The sequence below is a fragment of the Solenopsis invicta genome, chromosome 11 (genome assembly GCF_016802725.1).
Source record: "Solenopsis invicta isolate M01_SB chromosome 11, UNIL_Sinv_3.0, whole genome shotgun sequence".
Classification (NCBI taxonomy): Eukaryota; Metazoa; Arthropoda; class Insecta; order Hymenoptera; family Formicidae; genus Solenopsis; species Solenopsis invicta.
In genome coordinates, this window is record NC_052674.1 from 1,070,130 (window position 1) to 1,090,603 (window position 20,474).

At 35.5% G+C, this 20,474-nt stretch overlaps 1 protein-coding gene across 6 annotated transcripts; it reads right to left on the reverse strand.

The window, feature by feature from the left end:
• Positions 1-188: 188 nt before the first annotated feature.
• Positions 189-18,628, reverse strand: LOC105197766 (paired amphipathic helix protein Sin3b). 6 transcript variants are annotated; one of them, XM_039455181.1, is made up of 18 exons: positions 18,234-18,628; positions 15,561-15,841; positions 15,305-15,484; positions 15,020-15,172; positions 14,506-14,837; positions 14,164-14,398; positions 13,801-14,052; positions 12,870-13,283; positions 12,308-12,759; positions 11,710-12,184; positions 11,353-11,599; positions 10,899-11,258; positions 10,623-10,792; positions 10,347-10,541; positions 9,630-9,908; positions 1,365-1,522; positions 1,101-1,236; positions 189-884 (listed from the first exon to the last, which is right to left on the reverse strand). In XM_039455181.1, exons 2-18 carry the CDS (start codon positions 15,819-15,821, stop codon positions 630-632), a joined length of 4,554 nt encoding a protein of 1,517 aa, XP_039311115.1. In that variant the 5' UTR covers positions 15,822-15,841; positions 18,234-18,628; the 3' UTR covers positions 189-629. The 6 variants fall into 6 exon arrangements, with proteins under 6 accessions (XP_039311115.1, XP_039311118.1, XP_039311116.1 ...); XM_039455184.1 differs by lacking the exon at positions 18,234-18,628 and adding an exon at positions 17,292-17,913 and having other exon boundaries at positions 12,870-13,268; positions 15,305-15,481; XM_039455182.1 differs by lacking the exon at positions 18,234-18,628 and adding an exon at positions 17,292-17,913 and having other exon boundaries at positions 15,305-15,481.
• Positions 18,629-20,474: the final 1,846 nt, after the last annotated feature.

The following is a 20,474-nucleotide window of genomic DNA, read 5'->3' on the forward strand; positions in this document are numbered from 1 at the left end:
AAAAGCATCTGTATTTATATGTTAAAATATCGAAAGTAACCGAGATGTAAGGTATATTTAAATATACAGATGCAAAATGTAATAAAATTTCAGTCACGCGTAATACATTAGTATCGATATTGTAAAATAAACGTAACGTATCGCAAGTGAATATTACGATCTGGTGAGAATGTAGAACACGATGTAAGTAGTGGGAGACATTTGTAAAAATTGTTTAATATTATTATTAATACAAGAAATTCAGTGCGATAGTATCAAATTACATAACACGGTTCGTTATTATATATCGTTATATACCAATACAATTTGCGTACTTCTATACAGTCAAGAATAAAACTCTGCAAAAATATATAATACGATATAATGAGGCATGGATGGCCACTGATTATTTATTCTCTTCAATGTTTTTGGAATCAAATTGCAATCAGTTCAAATTTTCTTTGAATATCGAGCACTGTCTGTACAATATAATATTCATCATTGTGCACAAAAACGTAATTTATATTTCAAGTATTTCTGCGTTGAACCTAAACTGGCAAAGAAAAACTTTTGATACTGATACATGACTAATTGTAGCGAGCGTAGCGACATTGGGAAATTTTAAATGACAAGAAATTGGCCAAATTGGATTAGACACACGTTTCTGTCAACAAATCAGATTGCGAACGTTCTACTCGGAAACGATTGTATTGTCGATAGGGGGACCGTGTCTGATCATTGTCCGTTAACACTCGTATCCTGTGGGGAATCAAGTTCTCGTAGTTCTCTCCCATCAACCAATCTTGACACAACCGACGTTGCATATCTGTGCCATTCTTGGATATCCACGATGTATGCCAATGATGGAACTTGGAATCCTTACGCTTCGTTATAGCTGGATGACACTGTTAAATTGAAAAATTTCACATATATTTCTTCTTCATCTTTTCTTTCCTTCTTCTTTTTTTTTAATACTAAAATTAAGCTATATCAAAATACAGCAACTCACAGAAATAAATAAAGGAAGAGGCACTGAGAGGAGAGACTATGTAACTATGCGATATTTGATGAGGAGTTGTGAAAGTATTCAAATAAATAATTGTAAATTATAATTGACGTACCCGTCTAGCACGATTCATGGAGTTTTGTTTGTAAAGAAATCTGTCCTTATGAACGATGAAGAGCATAGTGTAACTGTTGGGATTAAATCTACATTGAGTTTCGTCGGAATTGATCATGTCTGGAGTATCACTTGACCTGTAATAAATTTATATTGTTATTTGATGTACAAATTTGATGTGTAACAGAGTCTCTGATTTTATTGTACTTAAACTTATGTGCCAAGATGTGTGTATGTTGTATATATATGTATTGAACATACTTACTCTGCGACTTTGTCCGAATGATTAGTATTGAACGAACATGTTTTCCCTCTCATTAATCTTGCAGCATGCTGTCGGTACGATCTAATATTACGATCGAGAAAAATAGGTTTGCGACCTGCTGAAGCTCTGCTTGAGGAACTCCAAGTATTTCCGTCAATCTACAACAATTGTAATATACCATTATTTGTAAGATAGTATTTTAAATGCTATACGATAACAATTGAATATACATAAAATAAAATTATAACTTTTTAAAGACATTATTTTCAAATTATTTATAAAAGAATTATTTATAAAGTGATAAGATAATGAAATTCCATGTGTATAATACGCGCAAGTTCGCGGATAAAATACGCTATTATAATCGATAAATGCGTGAAAGCAGTTTATTAGTAAGGTAGAAAATTTTTGTGTATGTGCATGCACTAAAATATATGTATATTGTCTCTCTCTTTCCATGTTTTGATACATTGTATTTACAGTCAGAATCATACATACATATAAAAATTAAGTAAATAAAAAAAATTGATGGCAAATATTTTGTAAAAAACACAAAATGGGAAATTAAATAAAAATAATCTTTAAAAGATTCAAACTAAAAGTAGATTTCGGAAAACGCAACAAATGCGAATAGAATTAGAAAATAAATTATACTATAATTTTTATGTATATTATCATTGCGGCTATATGCGTGAAAAATTAGTATCAGAAACTAAATTGCTTTTTTGATTTGATTATTACAAAGTTAATTGCACTGAAATATATTTATACGAAAAGACAATTATGTTTGCCGTGCTATAAAAGAAAGGAGGGAAAACAATTATACATGTAATAATTGGGAGCATTTTGATTATCGTTCCCGTATTTTTATACAGCGAGAATATACTGCACACCATCTTTATAAATAAATCAATTAAGAGACTCTAGTTTAATAAATATTAATTGTATCTAAAACATTTCGAAATTTTCATTATTAAATGAAATGTTATGGTCCGATAACTTGATCTTTAATTTATTTACCATTAGTAATGATAATTTAATTGATCATTAGTACTTAATCTTTATAAACTATATATATATATATATATATATATATATATATATATATATATATATAATATTACAGTATAGATTTATTTTGTCATATATTCAGAAAAAGAGAAGAGAGGAAGACTCAGTCAAAGGGCAAAAAAGAAAGGTGCATTCAAGGTACATGCGTGTAAATAAAATATAAAATTTATAAAAAAATATTGTTTTAAAATTAGTAATCCTGATCGATGGTTTTATTAAAGCTAAATTAAAAATGAAACAAGTTCCAACATGTTTCGTCTTTCGAAAAAAGAAAACGTAAGAAGACCAACATAATTTTCATAAAAAATGCATATCTTTCATTAATATCAATATTACTTAAATGGTATGAATATGATAGAAAAGAGATATATTACTTTCAACAATAATCGGTATTTATTATGTGACAAAATACGAACTTGAGAAAAAAAACAAATAGAAGAATAGGCTAAATAAACTTTTAGCTTAATTCATAATATTAATTTATAACGAGTTAAAAAAAAGTAATAATTAAAGAGAAAATCTTTGTATAAAGATTACTTTTGAATTTTTCAACTATTATGTGTTTATATGTTTTAGAGATAAAGTTTGTACTAGATAGATAAATTTGATATAAAGAAATAAATATTTTGAATATCAGTAATATATATATATATATATATATATATATATATATATATATAAAATTTTAGTGGTATAAAAAAATGATGTCAGACGATAATATTTAAAATCGTACGTGTATTTCAATATCTCTCTTCTATACAATGTTGCCTATTATTATTATTATTATTATTATTATTATTATTTGCATATTCCTTTTATATACAGAATACAATTACATACATACAAACATATATGACATTGCCCTCTCATCAAATATGTATGTAATATGAAAAAAAAAGATCTACTCCGTGATAAAATACATGTGGGTGTGTCCGTGCGCACGTGTTGTGTGAGTATATAAGGGAATGTACGTATATATGTATGTGTATACATATGCATGTGTATGTGTTAAAATGTAAACAAATGAAACGTTTCCGATCTTTTCGTTTATTCGTCCTTATCATAATAGGCCAATGTTTAATCGAAGAGTCAGATATATATAGATATCGATAATAAATATCGAACGCATCGTCCGCAAGGAGCAGTCAAGTGCGCGCGCGCGCGCTCGCGCACTAAGGTAATGTAGCGGGTACGGGCGAGTCAAAATTGCTGTTCATACGCCATTGGAGCAAGTGGTGTACATACATCGGCGCAGCAACAACAGCAGCAGCAGCAGCAGCAGCAGCAACAGCAGCAACAACAACAGCAGCAGCAGCAACAACAATAGTAGTCGTAGTAGTAGTAGTAGTAGTAGTAGTAGTAATAGTAGTAGTAGTAGCAGCAGCAGCAAGTTGCTGGAAACGATTGTCGCAAAGAATGGCGCCGCGAATTGCCTTTCTTTCTTATTCTCACATTAGATTCGGACACGATTACCATTTGGAACGGCAAGTAGTTTATTTGAATCACGGATGTTTTTCGCAATTAGTATCGATGATTAAATTTTGATTCTTTTTATAAATGTACGCACGGAATTTTACGAATGCTAATGAAACGGGCAATTATTTATCGATAAATGCTGTGAAGAAACACAATGAGAACGATAGCGAGAGAAAAAAAGCGACGAGATACGTATGAGAAATAAATATATATATGAAAAAACAAGAAGTGTAACTTGAAGATCGTCAGTCCAATTGTCCAGATTCATCACTCGCGTTTGCACATCGTCACTTTTTTCTTCATATGTAAGTACTTATGATATTGTTTATCGTTAAGAGTACCATCACTTAAAAAACAGCTATGAATTTTAGTCGTTCGTCTAGTTGAATCGATTGAAGCTCAGTCTTTGTAAAACGCAGGAGATAATTAGTATCTCATAGTAAAAATGTGAGCGCGAGGTGACGTATATAACTTCTTATTAATTACAGTGCGATAAAAATGAGTGAAAAGGGTATAAAACGATAAGTACGAGTACTCGTGTCAAAAGTAAAAGCTTTATCGAAAAAAGAAGGAATCGTTTACAAATTCTATTATACAAGTATCATGTATACGGATGTCAAACCTTTGGTTAATCTTTTCTCTTATTTCTCTCTCTCTCTGTGTGTGTGTGTGTGTGTGTGTGTGCGCGTGTGTGAAATTATGCGTGATATTTATCATGTTACACTCTCTCTGTGATAAAAGTCTTTTTCTTCCCAATATTATCAATAAAGACAACAAACAATCACGGTTGATACTAGAAGTCAAATTTAATTTGATAAATCAAATGCAATGTATGTCATTTTTATCCACTTAATTCGTTAATTCGTTAAATCGTTCTGTTATATATTTTATAAGTAAAAATGTTTTATATCAAAATATGATTGTTTTATATTTTATTTTTGTATGAAAAATTTTATATTAAATAAATAATTGATTAGTTTAGATGTACATAAATATATACACAACTTAAAATTTGCGATATTAAATTTTGATTAATCAACAATATCTGTAAACAGATGAATGTCACTTAAAGAGTGTAAGTAAGGCAATGTGTGTGCGTGTGTGTGTATAGTGCAACGCGTGCGCGAGAAAGGAAAGAAATGGAGCCGTATATGTATGTGTTTCTGTATACGTGTGTGTGTGCGCGCGCGCGCACACACACACACACAAAAGATCGAGTTTTCAATCTATTCTAAAAAACAAAGATGACTTAATAATCATGTTTATACATGTTGAATGTAATAAATGTAATAATCTTAATGACACTTATGTATGCATGTATAAAAATACGTACGTTTCATTGCACTTGTTGAATATCAAGATGTATATTTATAAAAAGAATATATGAAATCATGTGCTATCGAAACTGCGATGCTTCGTGGAAAATGTATGCTTGTTATATATACAAAAGTCTTTATTAGAAGAAAAAAAACAAAGTTAGAGATCACGGTGTTATATCACGACGTAACCCAATATCACACAAATTTTTGCAAGAAAAAAAAAATATGGAATAAAAATAATTAATAATAAAATGGGAATAAAATGAATCTAATTAATCTAAAATTGATATTAAAAAGCGCGAGCATCAAATTATTCCGAGTTTAGAACAAGTTTAGAACCAAAAATTTAAGAATGTGAAACCTTTGGTAAAATGACAAATACTGCAAGATGTTAATACTTCATACTGTCGCGTTTATCAAACATTATTACAGAATTGATGCAAAATTACAACTGACTTTCTATATACATCACATAATAATACAATGTGTAGTATTCCTGCTTTACTATCTATATATCATTTATATGTACACGTAGCAAAGTATATTACGTATATACATGTGTTTGATGAAGGACGCAACAGTTAAGCTAAAAACACACTCAGCTCCACGCCACGGAATACAGTCCTGTCATACCTCGTTGACTCGTTAGCTAACCAATGCATACTTGATTCATACAAAGGCATAGTGCATCGTACTACAGCTGATTCTGTAACACACTTCGGGGTCTTGAAACGTAGCATGACACGCTGTGCCATCGTATGGAGCAAATGCGCATAGACCCTTCTAGTATGTTAGCGATGTGACGTACCCTATAAGATCAATCCGAACACTTTTCGATTATTCGATTAACAGGTAGCTAAACAAGTATACAAGCCATACAAGTTTCGATGTTTCTTCGACATACTCATATTTTTGTCTAAAATATTACATAGGAATTTTTTTTATTACCGCATCGCTCGTTATTTATTATTCCCGTGCAATCATTTAATCGCCCATCTTCTAAAATTTCTTTAAGAACCAGTTAGAATCTCCACATTTGTTCTTGGAAAAAAATATCAATAAAATGATACAAAATTTGTAGCCACGTTAGCTGTTATGTTTAATAATGGCGTGGAAATAATGTGTCGCGATAAATCAATGAATGATGTGCGTGCGTGTGCGTGTGTATGTTCATGTCTCCTTTCCAAAGGCTTCACTACTGCATTTCTGAATACAATAGCAAGAGTTAGTCAAATTTAATCAACTATTTTACTATTGGCTAGTTCAAGTTGTGTACGTATCAAAATGTATATATACAATTTTTTGTGTTAAATTACGTATTTACATTCTTCAAAATTTAATTTTATCTTTTTACAGTGAAACTAATATATTTTTTATCTAGTATATTATATGAATAAAATAACAAGGAATTTTAAGAATTGACTAATGTCAAATGTTACGATATAAAGTAATATTTTATTTCTATGTACGAAAGATTATTTTCACTTATTAAATAGATAGATGCCTTTCTTTCAGATAACATGTACATATTTTATATCTAAACATTATAGTTATATACCTAAGAGAAAAAAAAGCTTCTTTGATTTTATGTGTATTTGTGTGTACACGTTGAAAAACATACATGCGCGCGCATATATAATTTTGATAAAAAAAAATATGTACAAGCTCCAAAATATTGTTAAGAAAAGCAATATGTGTATTAAATAATACTAATAGAAATTCATTTAATGATTGTTACTAATGTTTCCTAATATATATAGCGAGAGTTGCTTGATAAAAAGTTATGTGCACATTTCAAGTAAAACATGATAGAAAAAGTTATAAAAGTTATAGAGACGATTACGAAATATTATGCATATTTTGTAATATTATATACTTAAATACATTGGCCAAGATTCATAAAAATATTTGTATATTAATTATATTAATTATTGAAAAATAATGTTGCTTTCAATAAATCTTTTTTTCAATTTATTTTTTAAATTGTTACACACTTTTGTAATCGGTCTTTTACGATATGATATATTGTGTTAACAAAAATTAAATTCATACTTTTATTATTTAAATTAATTCAAAATCTATTTCTTCACATTAAAGAAATGTAAGTATAATTTGATATATTTTATTGAAAATTTTATAATTACCTATCGCAATAACTTGAAAGAATTATGCATTTGAAGTGTATCTTATATTTTTTGTCAAGTTAGAACATATTATGAAACATATTATTTAAAAAAAGATCAACATTTTACATTAAATGGTAATTATTTTTACTCAAGTTTTTATTAATACTTCACGTAGAAATGCATACTATTTCATTACAAAATATTACTAGCAATAAATAATTTAATATGAGTGTTTGTTTTAGCTTTGGTTTTAACTTTTCACAAAATATAAAAAATATATATTTGATAAATGTGCCCTTAAAGAAAAAAGAGAATATTTACTGATAAAGTGTGAATCAATAAACTGATTACTGATAGTTACGATTTAATTAATTAATGAAATATCATCAGTCACTGATATAACAATTGGTTTATTGAAACACTCATCAGTTCTTTTTTTCAAGGGTGATACGTGTGTGCGCACGCATATAATTTTAATACTAAATATACATTCAATTTTTTCATGAAATATTACAAATGTAACAAATTCGAAGAAGGTACACATTCAATCTAAAAAAAGGCATCTAAATTATTCATTTATTAATTTACATTCATTATGGCACTGTTAAGATGACTTTGTAAAATTTATGCCAATTCTTCCTTTACAATTTTCTGTTTTATACAACTTTCATCATTATTTTACAATTGGTCATCATGTTACCGTACAACTATTGATTTTTCACAATACCCGCCATTAAATAAATGCAGTTTAAATGAAATTTTCTATATTCATTCCAGCAAGTCAATTAGCATCACTATTGTATAACAGACATGAAGGATTTTGTGTTTTAATTAAAAGTGAAAGAAAAGTCCATTTTTTTAACATGATAAAGTAATAAATTAAAGAATTACTGTGATTTACACGGAACATTTCCCCCTCTTTATTTCAGAAAAATTCACAGCATATTTCTAAATATTATAAAATAATACAGAATGTACAAAATTATTTACTTTAAATATCAAAGATAAATATAGTACAATTTCAACGTTACAGGTTAAAATCAATTTTCATTTTTCCTGGATTGTACATAGGGAAAAAGATATAATATAAACTAAAAATAAAATTAAGCCAAAAAGAAACTGTAGCAAAAATTGAAAATAAGATTTGTTTATAAAATTTAAATATTTCACAACATTTAATTAAGAAAGAAACTATCATTTAACTTTGTTTCTTTCATTTCTTTAATAAATTTGTATCTGTAATGTCAATTTCCACCAATGTAAATTAACTATAATCTCAGTTTAATCTACTCTTTATTTTTTCCCAATTTTTAAAACTAAAGAAAGATAAAGAGTAAGTTAAACTAAGATCAAGGTTAATCTGCGTTAGTGGAAACACTTTTAGGCATAATATTTTTGTTTATAATATAAAATTAAATAAAAACATATCGTATATGAAAGACCAAATGATACATTAATACTATCGACGAAAAATATGTTAATAATATTAATATTATTTACAATACTTTACATGAATAATTTAAACTATTTGAATTAAAGACATTTACATTCGTAGAAAAGAGATGCGCTGTAATGACGCGCCAGAAAATTTCATGTAATTTGCAATACCATACAGATAATTACAAAGAAAGTTTTGCAAGTCTCTTATAAATTTCCAATTATTATAAAATGTAATAAGTATGTGAACATTTTTGTTTGTGTATGAAAAATATTACTTGCACCATTGGATAAATGCCCAGAAATTTGATGACCCATATTTGATGATGAGATATGAGACTCACACAGACATTATAGTGATGCGCATAAAGCGTAAATAATCTAGCAAAGTATATGCATCCAATTAACCTGCTTCATAGATTAACACGATTATCTCATAGAGAAAGTGGTATATATGTAGGTATACGCGTATGCGTGCGTGCGTGCGTGTGCGTGCGCGCGCGCGTGGGTGTGTGTGTTGTGTGTGTGTGTGTGTGCGCGGGCGCGCGTGCACGGACGCATTTTTATTTTAACGAAATTTTTCACAAAAATTATTTTCGCCCTCCCTTTCATAAAAGCATCTAATTTATTTATTCACAAGTAAATTCTACGTCTGATAGATGAAAGTTTTATGAAAATCTTTACTCTTTGGGATATTCATCGTTGCATGTCAAATAAAAACGATGAAGTACAAGTGTATAACGTTTTAATCACAGATGTCAAGATGTCAATTACGCGAATGAATGTTAAGTTGAATATGTTGGCAATGATTATGAAAAGGTTTTTGGATCCTATACCTTCTTGCTAATGTCAGTGTTCTTGCGTTTTCTGCCCCTTCCCCCCCTTGCTGCCTGGTCGCTACTCACAGGATGATTGGTCGACTGCTCATTCTCTGTTAAGGCAGGAGTGTCTTTTGGGCTAGTTTGACCAGCTGGTGCAGAAAATCTCTCAACGTACGTCGACCATTTTTCAGAAACCGTAACGCCTTCCCTTTCTCTCTCTCTACAGCCGTTATCCACCGTTTCATCGCCCTCTGTGTCTAACAACTCCATCGTCATTTTACAATCCTTTTTATACTGAAATAAAAAAAAGCAAAAGTTAAAATCTTACGACTAGATTTAATCTAAGTGTATATAGTGTAATGATTAATGAAGAAAGTTATTTTCGTTCATCAATTCTAAGGATTTAGTTTCTCTTATATGACATCATGATTTATGGTGTATTATATAATTATGATATACACGATGTCGTTAAAATGTTTGTCAAACTTAAAATTTTTTTTTCTATTATTTACTTCACGTCAAGTTCACGTAAAGAGAAAAGTTGATAAAGACTGGTTAAATATTTTAGAAACACTATATATTCTTTATAGATGATAGTAAAAGTGCACTTAAGTAAATAATGTAAAATTGCCAATAATAATAATTGTTATTACCTCGGTAATTAATAAAGTATTTAAAAAAATATATTTTAACAATAAATAAAATATTTTAATATTTTAAAAAGTTACTCACTATGTATATCTTGAAACAGTTTTCATCTGCCATTGCTTTTTCCGCCTTACGTTGATATGACAATTCAGCGCTTAATCTCATGTACGCTGTGGCACATAACCCACCGGCTCCGCTATTTTCTTTAGGTTGCCGTTGTTCCCTTTGAAATAGATCCATGCATTGTTGACAAACGGAATCTGAGACTAGGTGCTGCAACTGCCAAAATATAATTTCGTATATCCGTTCTTTTCTCTGTGCCATTAAAAGAGAGAAAGAAAAAAATGAAGATTTACTTACTTGCCTAACGGCATAATTCACGACCTTGTCGAGAGTAAAGGCAATGTAGGCATGTATACCAAACATTTCTCGCAACGTGTCTTCGTACGCTGTGCTTTCCATATTTCCATCGAGGACATTTTTAACCATATCCAAAAAGGCAGGATAATAATCTTCAATTTCAATTTCACCTGAGTCAAATATGATATGATGAGTATGATGTGATTAATACACGACACGATACGCAATGACCAATTGCCAATGTAATTATACCTATATGGCAAGTAAATTACTTACTTTTTGGTTTTAATCTTAAAGCGACCGCTGTGCTTTCCTTGCGTTGCTGTTTATACTTGGACTCTTCTTCGGCAAGAGCAACCGCTCGGTCATACATTTTCGTTAATCTCTCACAAAGTATGTGGTGTAATCTTAGGAAGAGATACCAATTATTACTACCCATAAAAAGCGTATACGCTTCCTCAGGATCACTCGAAAGAGCATGTATGGGTACTTTAACATCAGGTTCACTTTTGATGGTAACGGAAGTATTTGGTGATGCAGGAGCCTTACTTCTATTAGCTTGCAAACCACTTAACGAAGTAGTCGTCACGGATTGAGAATTATTACACGTTGCCACATTTACATCGTCTTTCTCATCTGTAGTGAAACAAAAGCCAGAGAATATATTTGAAGATACATTTGCCTTTACAACATTACAATTATGAAACAGAAAGAAATAAAATAAATGTACCATCTTCGTCTCTTTCGTCATCGCTGAGCTCTTGTCGGGGATGAAAGAAAAGATCAGGTATAAAATGTTTCAATAAAAGTTTTATCCGTTGTTTGTCTTCTTTATGAACAGCGGTTTGCCGTTTAACATGATGGATCAAGAGATTAGCAGCGTCATCCAAGACAGACTTGTCTTTGTAAGGTAGAACAAGGTGTGGACCATTGTTTCCCTGACCATCGCCATTACCATCGTCACCCTGTTCGTGCCTCTGTACAAACATATCAACACAACAGTTACAAAAAAGAAAGAAAGAAAGGAAAAAAAGAAAATCAGAGGAAAAGAGTGAAGCAAGGATTAAAATTAAAAGCCTGCACCAACCTCGTCATACAATGTTTCAATTTCATTGAATAGACTTTTAGACCTCAATGCTTTTACATCATTCTGCTTGAAATTAATTCCTTGATGATCTAAAGATTTCAAGTAGTATTTCTCGTTTTGTTCTCTCCATATTTTATTAAATCCCTTTTGCGCTTCCCGCCATTCCTCTTCCTTAGCCTTTAACCGGCGAAGTACCACAGGCACGGCTACTGCAGGATTTCTTTTGAGGCCCTCTATGATATCGGGAGCTTTATCGCCATATATCCTCTTTATCGCTCGTTGGTGAATCGTAGGGGAACAACCACCCATACACTCATCAAGCTTGTATTTCTGTATCTCCTCTTGAGTCATTCTGTTCATTTTCTTATGAACACCTTCAAGCACTCTAATCGTCGACGCATTAGTTTCTATAACGACGTCCAATTCAAAACGTTCATCTTCGCACCGATATATAGATTCTTCGTATTGCGTTTTCCTAGACAAACCAAACAATACACGTATCTCGTAAGTGATAATAATTTTCAATTATTTACTTTTTCTTTTTTTATAAAAGAAAGAGCATTCAAGATGCAGAAATTAAATAAAAATGATAAATTACCTTGAGGTTACAAATGTGCTATCTTCCGACCAAGTTGGAAACGAAACCCAAGTATCGTTAAGAACTTCCTTACACAATTGCGTTCTGCCACTACATTTTGGCTGAATGTATGATTTTGGCAATGCGCAATATGACGCCCCCAATCGTTTGCACGCTGTATAATCAATTTCTATCGCCAAGTCACCTTGCGGTCGTTCCTGATGGCTGCGTACAATGCTATTTGGGAAAGTCTCCACTCCTATGGCGTTTCCTGCATTTGTCACTGTAGTGCTGGACGAGTCGGATAAGTAACCAAGAAAATCTTTGAACCAACGTAGTAACTCGGGAAAACGGCCGAGAAACGGTGACACCAGCTGAATGAGCTCCGACTTGGACACTATTTCTTGATTGAAAAGTACTAGACATCGAAGGAAGTTTTCATAGACATCTTGTGATCTAAGTGCTTTTCGAACCTAAGAAAAGGAAATGCACACACTTTTATTTAAGAAAACTCAATTGCAATTAAGTAAAATGTAAAAATTATAATAATCAGAATGTAGAAATTATACCGCTTGACGCTCACCTTATCGAAGAAAGCATAGTCGTTCAGGGTACCGTATTTACCAGCTTCCGCAATGGAAATATCGCGCATCGCTACTTTATGTTTTTTCGATGGCGGCGGCCCATGTTGTAGATGATGAGAATTTCCCGCAGAAGTTGCCGAAGTTGAGAATGACGGACTCCTTTTTAACTGTCCTGTACTGTGCCCGCATTTCTGGCCACTACTGATATCTCTTATGTTTGGTCTATCTCGCTCCCGTTCTCGTTCCCTATGATCTCGATTGTCGCGTTCCAATCCAGCCGTACCGCTAGCTTCTCGCAGATCTCTTGATATAGCACCAGAATTGTTATAAGGTGTTTTAACTCCAATTGGTTTCTTGACAATCGCCGTATGATCGTTAACCGATGTCGTCTTATTAGTCTGAAACATGGCAGACTAATAGGAATCAAAACTGACTATTTCACCTGATGAAGAAACAGTTTTTTCAACTTTGACAGTAAAAAGTGTAAGCAAAAAGAAAAAAAGTTATGACGATACCGTTTTCTTTCGCTCGTGTATAAATACGAAAATTCAAGAGAACATGATAGCGGACGCGAGTTCAAAAATATGATATTATAATAAATTTATAATAGGGAAGAGATACGCTTTCTATAATCTAACATTATCTTCCCATTTGCGCTTTCTTCTTCTCGCATGTATACGTTCTGCTACTAAATAAAAAAAAATAAAAAAAAATAAAAACCAGAGAGAAAGAGAATGAGTGGGAGTGTGTGCGCGTGTACTCTATATATATTTATTACAAATATATTCGCGTGTGCGTATTTAAAATTTCGAATACAAAATTATATAACTTTGGGATTACGATTTTTTAGATTGTAATTCTGTGCAAAATGTAAAGCTCTATTTCATCGAAATCATCGTTTTGTCCTGTCATAAATTAGTGTCGACTCACCAACGAACTTTGCTGATTAGTAGCATCCGGCAAAAACTGTCCAAACTCGGCAAGCAAATCTTCTTGATTTTCAAATAATTTCGCAACTTGGCTATAAACTTCCGCTTCTGTCAAGTGTTTCGTTCCACCCGTCGCACCGGAACTTGTACCTCCCATATGACCAGATTCCTTTAAATTTCGCTGTTCTTTTTGATAGGTATGTAATATTTCCAAGAAACGTTTGTATTTATCTGGTTGGCCTTGAAACCGATTCTAAAAATAAGATAATTTTATACATATTTTTTTTCACACGTTACATCGTCTCAATTGTTTCACATTAATGTTTGTCTTGTATAATCCTTTTCTCGCTAATAATAATCTTACTTTTATTTTATTGACATAGTTTATCGCATGATTAAATTCAACCGGCTGGCTTTGTTGCGTTTGTCCACCAGTTGACACACCATCCGCTTGACTTAAAGCCTGACTGACAGCTTGCGCCTGTGCAGTGCTGACATGTGAATTATTATACACTGATACTGGCGGTGGTGAAGGCGCGTGAACAGTTAAGCTGTTAGTCGTAATACTGTTTGCCAAAGTATGATGTATATTGCCTGACCTAAAAACGATTGAGGCAGCTACAGATATTACATCTTTTTCTTTTCGTTTTCAACAATTTGTAACAATAGGTATTATATAAATTTTTATACAGCGAAATATGCTTACCCTTGCATTATTTGTAAAACGGGAGGTGCTTTTGCAGGTTGCATGGGCGGACTAGCTACAGGAGGTGAACCAACATTCACTGTACAATGATGCTGTGATAACGTGGCGGTATGCGTTGCCGTCGGACTGGGCATACTGACGGATACTTGGAAAGCATATCCTTGTTCGTTTGCTTGTACTTCTATCTTATAGCCTGGTGGGAGAAATGTATTGAAACCAACGATGAGTTCAGGATGTCCTTTGAAGAGGTGACTCACTCGGGTTATAACGCCCGGAGTATCTATACTTTGAGATTTGAATTCTTTCATAATATCTAAAAAGTCATTATACACCTACAAATGAAAAGATTTGTATTAATTCAATGAAAAAATACTAAGCATTTCTTCTTTATTCATCCATCGCGACATTTCAATTACAATTTCAATTAATAAAATTGACACACACACACACACACACACACACACACACACACACACACGTATAATTTTACATGTTTATTCTTTCTTGTTCTTACCTGTGGTTGATCGCTAAATTTATATTTTACTTGATCGAGATAAGATAATGCGTCTTCCACTTTTAATCTCTGAAATTGTTGAGATCCACTTCCTCCTCCCAGATTAGAGCCAGGTGGAGTGGAAGCCAACGGTGTTACATTACCAGAATGTACCTACAGCGACAGTTACTCTTATTTACAAATTTTACAAACTTACGACTGCTTAGAAGCACACAATAAGCGCATAGTATATTTAGTTAATATTTTCGCGCGCGCAAAATTAAGGAAAAAGTAGATAACTCAAACCTTATGCCTTATTGTCGATTGCTGTTGCGAATGGACTTGATTTTGTGATCCTGATGTAGGCTGTTGGGAAGCCATTGTGTGACTATTGCCACCACCTATCCCACTATGTAAACTACTACTAGTGCTTATATTGCTACTGCTACATGTGGAGCTGAGTCCTCCCGCAGAGCCACTCGCCTGCTATATATAAAACCTTTGTATTATGATATTCTATTATATCTTATATTTATTACTGTCGTGACACTTGGCAATTTACCTTAATAGGAGATGGTGCTGCGGTTGGTACAACAATCGCTCCAGTATATTGTTGTTGAGGTTGGGCAGTACCAAATTGTATACTTCCTGGCATTTCCTTTGAAGTAACAGATCGAACTGCTTGACCAGGTACAACAACACCTATTCCACTGCTGGGGTGATAATCCAAACTACCCCCTCCACTCCCCAAGCCACTTGCCGCATTCACCGAGTGCTTTGCCGACGGTGATGCTACGTCGTCCAGACCGCGAACACGTTTCATCGCAAATCACATTGGAGGTGCTGGAATAAAAATAATTCCATAAGAGGTCCTTATTCCTTCTTTCTTTCGTTCTCTTTCTCTCTTTCTTTATTTTACATGATTTAACTTGGAAATTACTAATCGAGAGCATTACATTTTCAGTCAAGATATGTTAGGCACTGCTTATTTGTAATAAGAATTTAACTCGCAAGCATTGTGAGTGCCTTACATAGTAAAGTGTTGATGTTTGATTTTTTCAACTTAGATCACATTTTATGAATACAAAAATGGCCAAGTGTAAAATAACATGTAAATTAACAGAAATGATTCAAGTAAAGTTAAAATATATATCACTAAAAATATATATCACTTAAGAAAACAACCAATATGAATCTTTCTCTTGATAATGATTGACTTTACATGTTCCAATGTTGTTTATACTTGTATATTCTCTTTCGATACATATAATATACATCATTAAACATTGCTTGCGTTTTGTACATATAATAGTCAATAGTCAATATCAATATCATTTATGATATATGTAGAAACTTGTTAATTTTAATAAGCACTTGAAATATTTAATGAATCTTTTAAGAAACATAAAGAGATATCTCTGAAATGTCTGGATACATTTTAATATAGGCAGTATCAATTTTAGTATCAATTTTACATTTACATTTATATAAATAAAAATATAAGCTAGAACATAACACATTAGTAATTTTCAAAGTATATAATCAAACATTGGCGCACACACACACACACACACACACACACACACACACACACACACACACACACACACACACACACACACACACACACACACACAGTATTTAGAATTTAATAATTTTATCAGAGACTTGTGGAAAGATGATTAAAACACGTGTGAAAGTCTATTCAAATTTTTTTAATAGTTTATACATTTCTAAGTAAATACATCTACATGCGAATGTTTAAAGAACATTTTATGAATTTCAAAAGGCACAAGAAAACGTAATGTGTAAAAATTACGTCGAATTAGGTTAGGTTATATGAAAGTTTTCGACATTCTTTAAGATCAAAAGAAACTCTGGGATTTTATTTTTATAGTTGCTTGAAACAAAGGCAAACATGCATGAAAATACATTTTTTATCGTAAGTGTAGAGGTCCTACGACATAAACGGTAATACTTTGCGATGAAACTGGAGCGAGTTTATCGTGTTTCGGAGCGACGCGCGAGCCTCGAGACACAAGTATGTTATAAAAATAAGTTATAAACTCGTGCTGAGAGAGAGAGAGAGAGAGAGAGAGAGAGAGAGACCTGCTCGAGCTGTTACAATAGTTCTCGAGGGGGTATCGCACGTATGTGGAAAAAATAACATGGAACGCGATGAAAATGAGGAACGCGCAGATAAATATCCCGGACGTTGCGGTCGCGGACAAACGGGCGAGTAGGCAGGCCTCTCTCTCTCTTTCTCTCGGACATCCTCTATTTCCATACGTACCAATTTCCATTTGAGAAAATACGTTCCGCGTCCCTATCTCCCACGTAGATTTCGTCGTACACAAATGAAGGGATACAAGCGGTGACGATGACGTCGAGATCGAGATACGTCCCTTGATTATCGCGGTAAGCCGTGCACTGGCGTCGCCGACTCTCTCGACTAGCTCTCCGAAACTTTCGATCGCGTCGAGGACCGCGGGTTGGATTCTTGCTGCGTATGTACGCGCGAAACTCGCACCGGTGCAGCTCAACTCGCTTCACTCTATCGTTTCCGTCGACTGCTTCGACTTGTGTCCAAAACGTCCAGGTTTTCGAACACTTTAGCCGGCCCCTTGTACGTTACGCAATATTCTACGTAAATACATAACGCATTCTCGGAGCAGACTCGGCGACAAGTAACGTACGTCCGCGCCGCGTGCGGTCACTTCCTCCGTGAAGCGCCACCGCCACGGCCGCCACCACTGCCGCCGTCGACGACGCCGCCGCCGCCGCCGCCGCCGCCGCCGCCACCGCCGCCGCCGCCGCCGCTGCCGCCGCTAAAGGAGGTGTACCTTTGGCTCGTACACCCTCGATATGTATCACCACCAGTAGTTTCCTCCCTCGCGGTTGAGTCTCTCGGACGACGTATAATCGACTCTTACACACTACAGATTTCTCACTCACTGCCTTTCCCTCCCTCCCACCCTCTCACTTTTTCGCTCACTCTCTCTCTCTCTCTCTCTCTCTCTCTTTCGTCGTTACCACCTCTCTCTGTTTCTCTTCCGTTCGCGTTCGCGCGCTCGCTCCGTTACATACACGTACGCATCGCGCTCACAGCACCGTGCGCGCGCGCTTCCTCTCCCTCCCATCCGCCTTCTCACCGACACACATATACGCGTACACGCGCGAGCGAGCGAGCGAGCGCGCGCTCTCGCTCTCTCTCTCTTCCCGCTCTCCTTCTTACTTTCTCACTCTGTTTCTCCTCATATACTTGGATCCTCCTTCCTCTCCGCGCAATTTCTGCGTGTTCCACACCTATCTTCCTCTCTTGCTCTCACACTCTTTCGCTTGGTTTGTTGTTTTTTCGCGACCAAAAAATCGACGAAGCCCTAACGGGCCGGTCGGTCCGGTTGCCCGTAGGAATTCACTGTATTCTCGCTTCCACGAATACGCGCGCGCGAGAGATCACTTCTCAGCAACGGCGAAATCTCGTAGTATGGGTAAACAAACGCGGGATAATGTACATGTTTCGCGTAAGCGAGAAGCACGCGCTTCACATCGAACTCGTCGGATTCACTGCACTTTTCTACAAGACGCGTACGTAAAACCGCCGAATCGCGCACACCCTTACTCCTTCAGTGGTACAAGGCAAACTATTGGATTTTGTGATGGCAAACAAGGAACCGACTGGTCGCATAGCGGGACGAAAGGTGATAGTGGAGGGGGGAAGAGGTACTGCGCAGGAGCGTATTGGCGCGACCAGCGGCAGCGGCGTCTCTGTTACCAACCACTCGGGTGCTGCTCCGCTGCTACCGGCTGGCGCCTCCCACGACGACGATGACGACGACAGCGACTGACGGCGACGACGACGACGACGACGGCAGCAGCAACAGCAGCAGCAGCAGCAACCGCCACCGTCGCAGCCGCCACCGCCATAGCCGCAGACGCAGCCATTACATCCGCGCTGCGTGTCTGTCCGCTCCGTTCCGCTTTGCTCCGGGCTGTCCATCTTTACCAGGCGTCTGTGCGCTCGATTCACGTTTGAGCCCACGGCGAATTTTTTATCGGGATTTATAGATATTGAAATTGAAGCACGTGTCCGAGTCGCGAGATATCCAACTCGTGCTCGTGGCCGCTTTCCAGGCATTTCTGCATCCGTGCGCGTAAATCGTTTAATTATCATTGCCAAATGTCCCAAATAATATCGCGCCGCGGAGCAGAATGAGTTAAGAGATGAGAGGCTCGGAATCAATCAATCTCTCTTTCTCTCTCTTTCTCTCTATCTCTTTCTCTCTCGCTTGCTCGTTTGTTCATTAAGGAGTCTCGCATTGAAAATTGAGGAATCGAAACAATCGCGTTTTAACGATGGTACCATGTTCTCATACATACACATGTGTACTATATATATATATATATATATATATATATATATATATATATATATATATATATATGTATATACATATATATAGTATGTAATATGTATGCACCACAGATTTTAATATTATAGTTGCCATTGCATCATTTAACGCATAATCTGTAGATGCATTTTGCATCTTTTTTGTGAATGATTTTCTGCAATCGTCACAAGCCACTTTTTGTCAATTTTTAGGCAAAAATTTGCACGACGAATTGCACAAACGTCGCATTTCGCGACAAAAATAAAAATTAGGCACATGACTCGAAATTGGGATATTTTCTCGTTGTCGCGTGCTCCAAGGGGGCGTGTTAAGAAGTTGAAGGGGTAGGTACCGAGGAGATATACACACGGCCCTGAGACGTTATCATCGTTGCGCCGTCGGGCATGCGCGGTAGACGCGCGCGCGCGCGCGCGGTGAGTAGTCGAGCCGAAGAGCGGAGCGTTTCCCTGCTATACCGCGCCGCGCCGCGCCGCGCGCCGCGACGCGACCGCGACCGCAATCTTGCACAGCACATCGTAGCCCAACGGTTCACCCCGCTCCGCTCATCGTCCAGCTTGCCCAGCTGTTCCAAGAGACGAGCAAACTCCCCATTGTAATCTGGGTCATGGAAACTGCGCAAAATGGCTCGCTGCCGCGCACAGAAATGCGCCGTTTGTCGAAAGAGCCTTGCTGACTTGGCAATTTTCAATACGTGCCGTTGCACGCGAGGCGTTGCGGTTTTTTCTCAGATTTCGTCGCGCCAAGCTGCGATGCGCTATACGAGATACACTACGCGTCGCAATCGTTTGACGTTTATCTTTCAATGAGCTTGACTGGTCCGCTGACCGGAGAGAGCCGCGCGTCGATTGGCCGACGGACTTTGCCCCGCGCTCCCGCGCGCGAGCCTCGAATCGGTCGAATCTCGAATGAGCCACATATGACACTCGCGGCGTGAGGCGCAAGGTGCGAGTCGCGAGTCATGAAAAAACGATCGGAACAACGACAGACGATTCATTCGGTCTGCTACGCGACTGATTTCTGATTTCTCTTAAAAGTGCCGTGTTGCGCGCGAGGTTGCGACATTT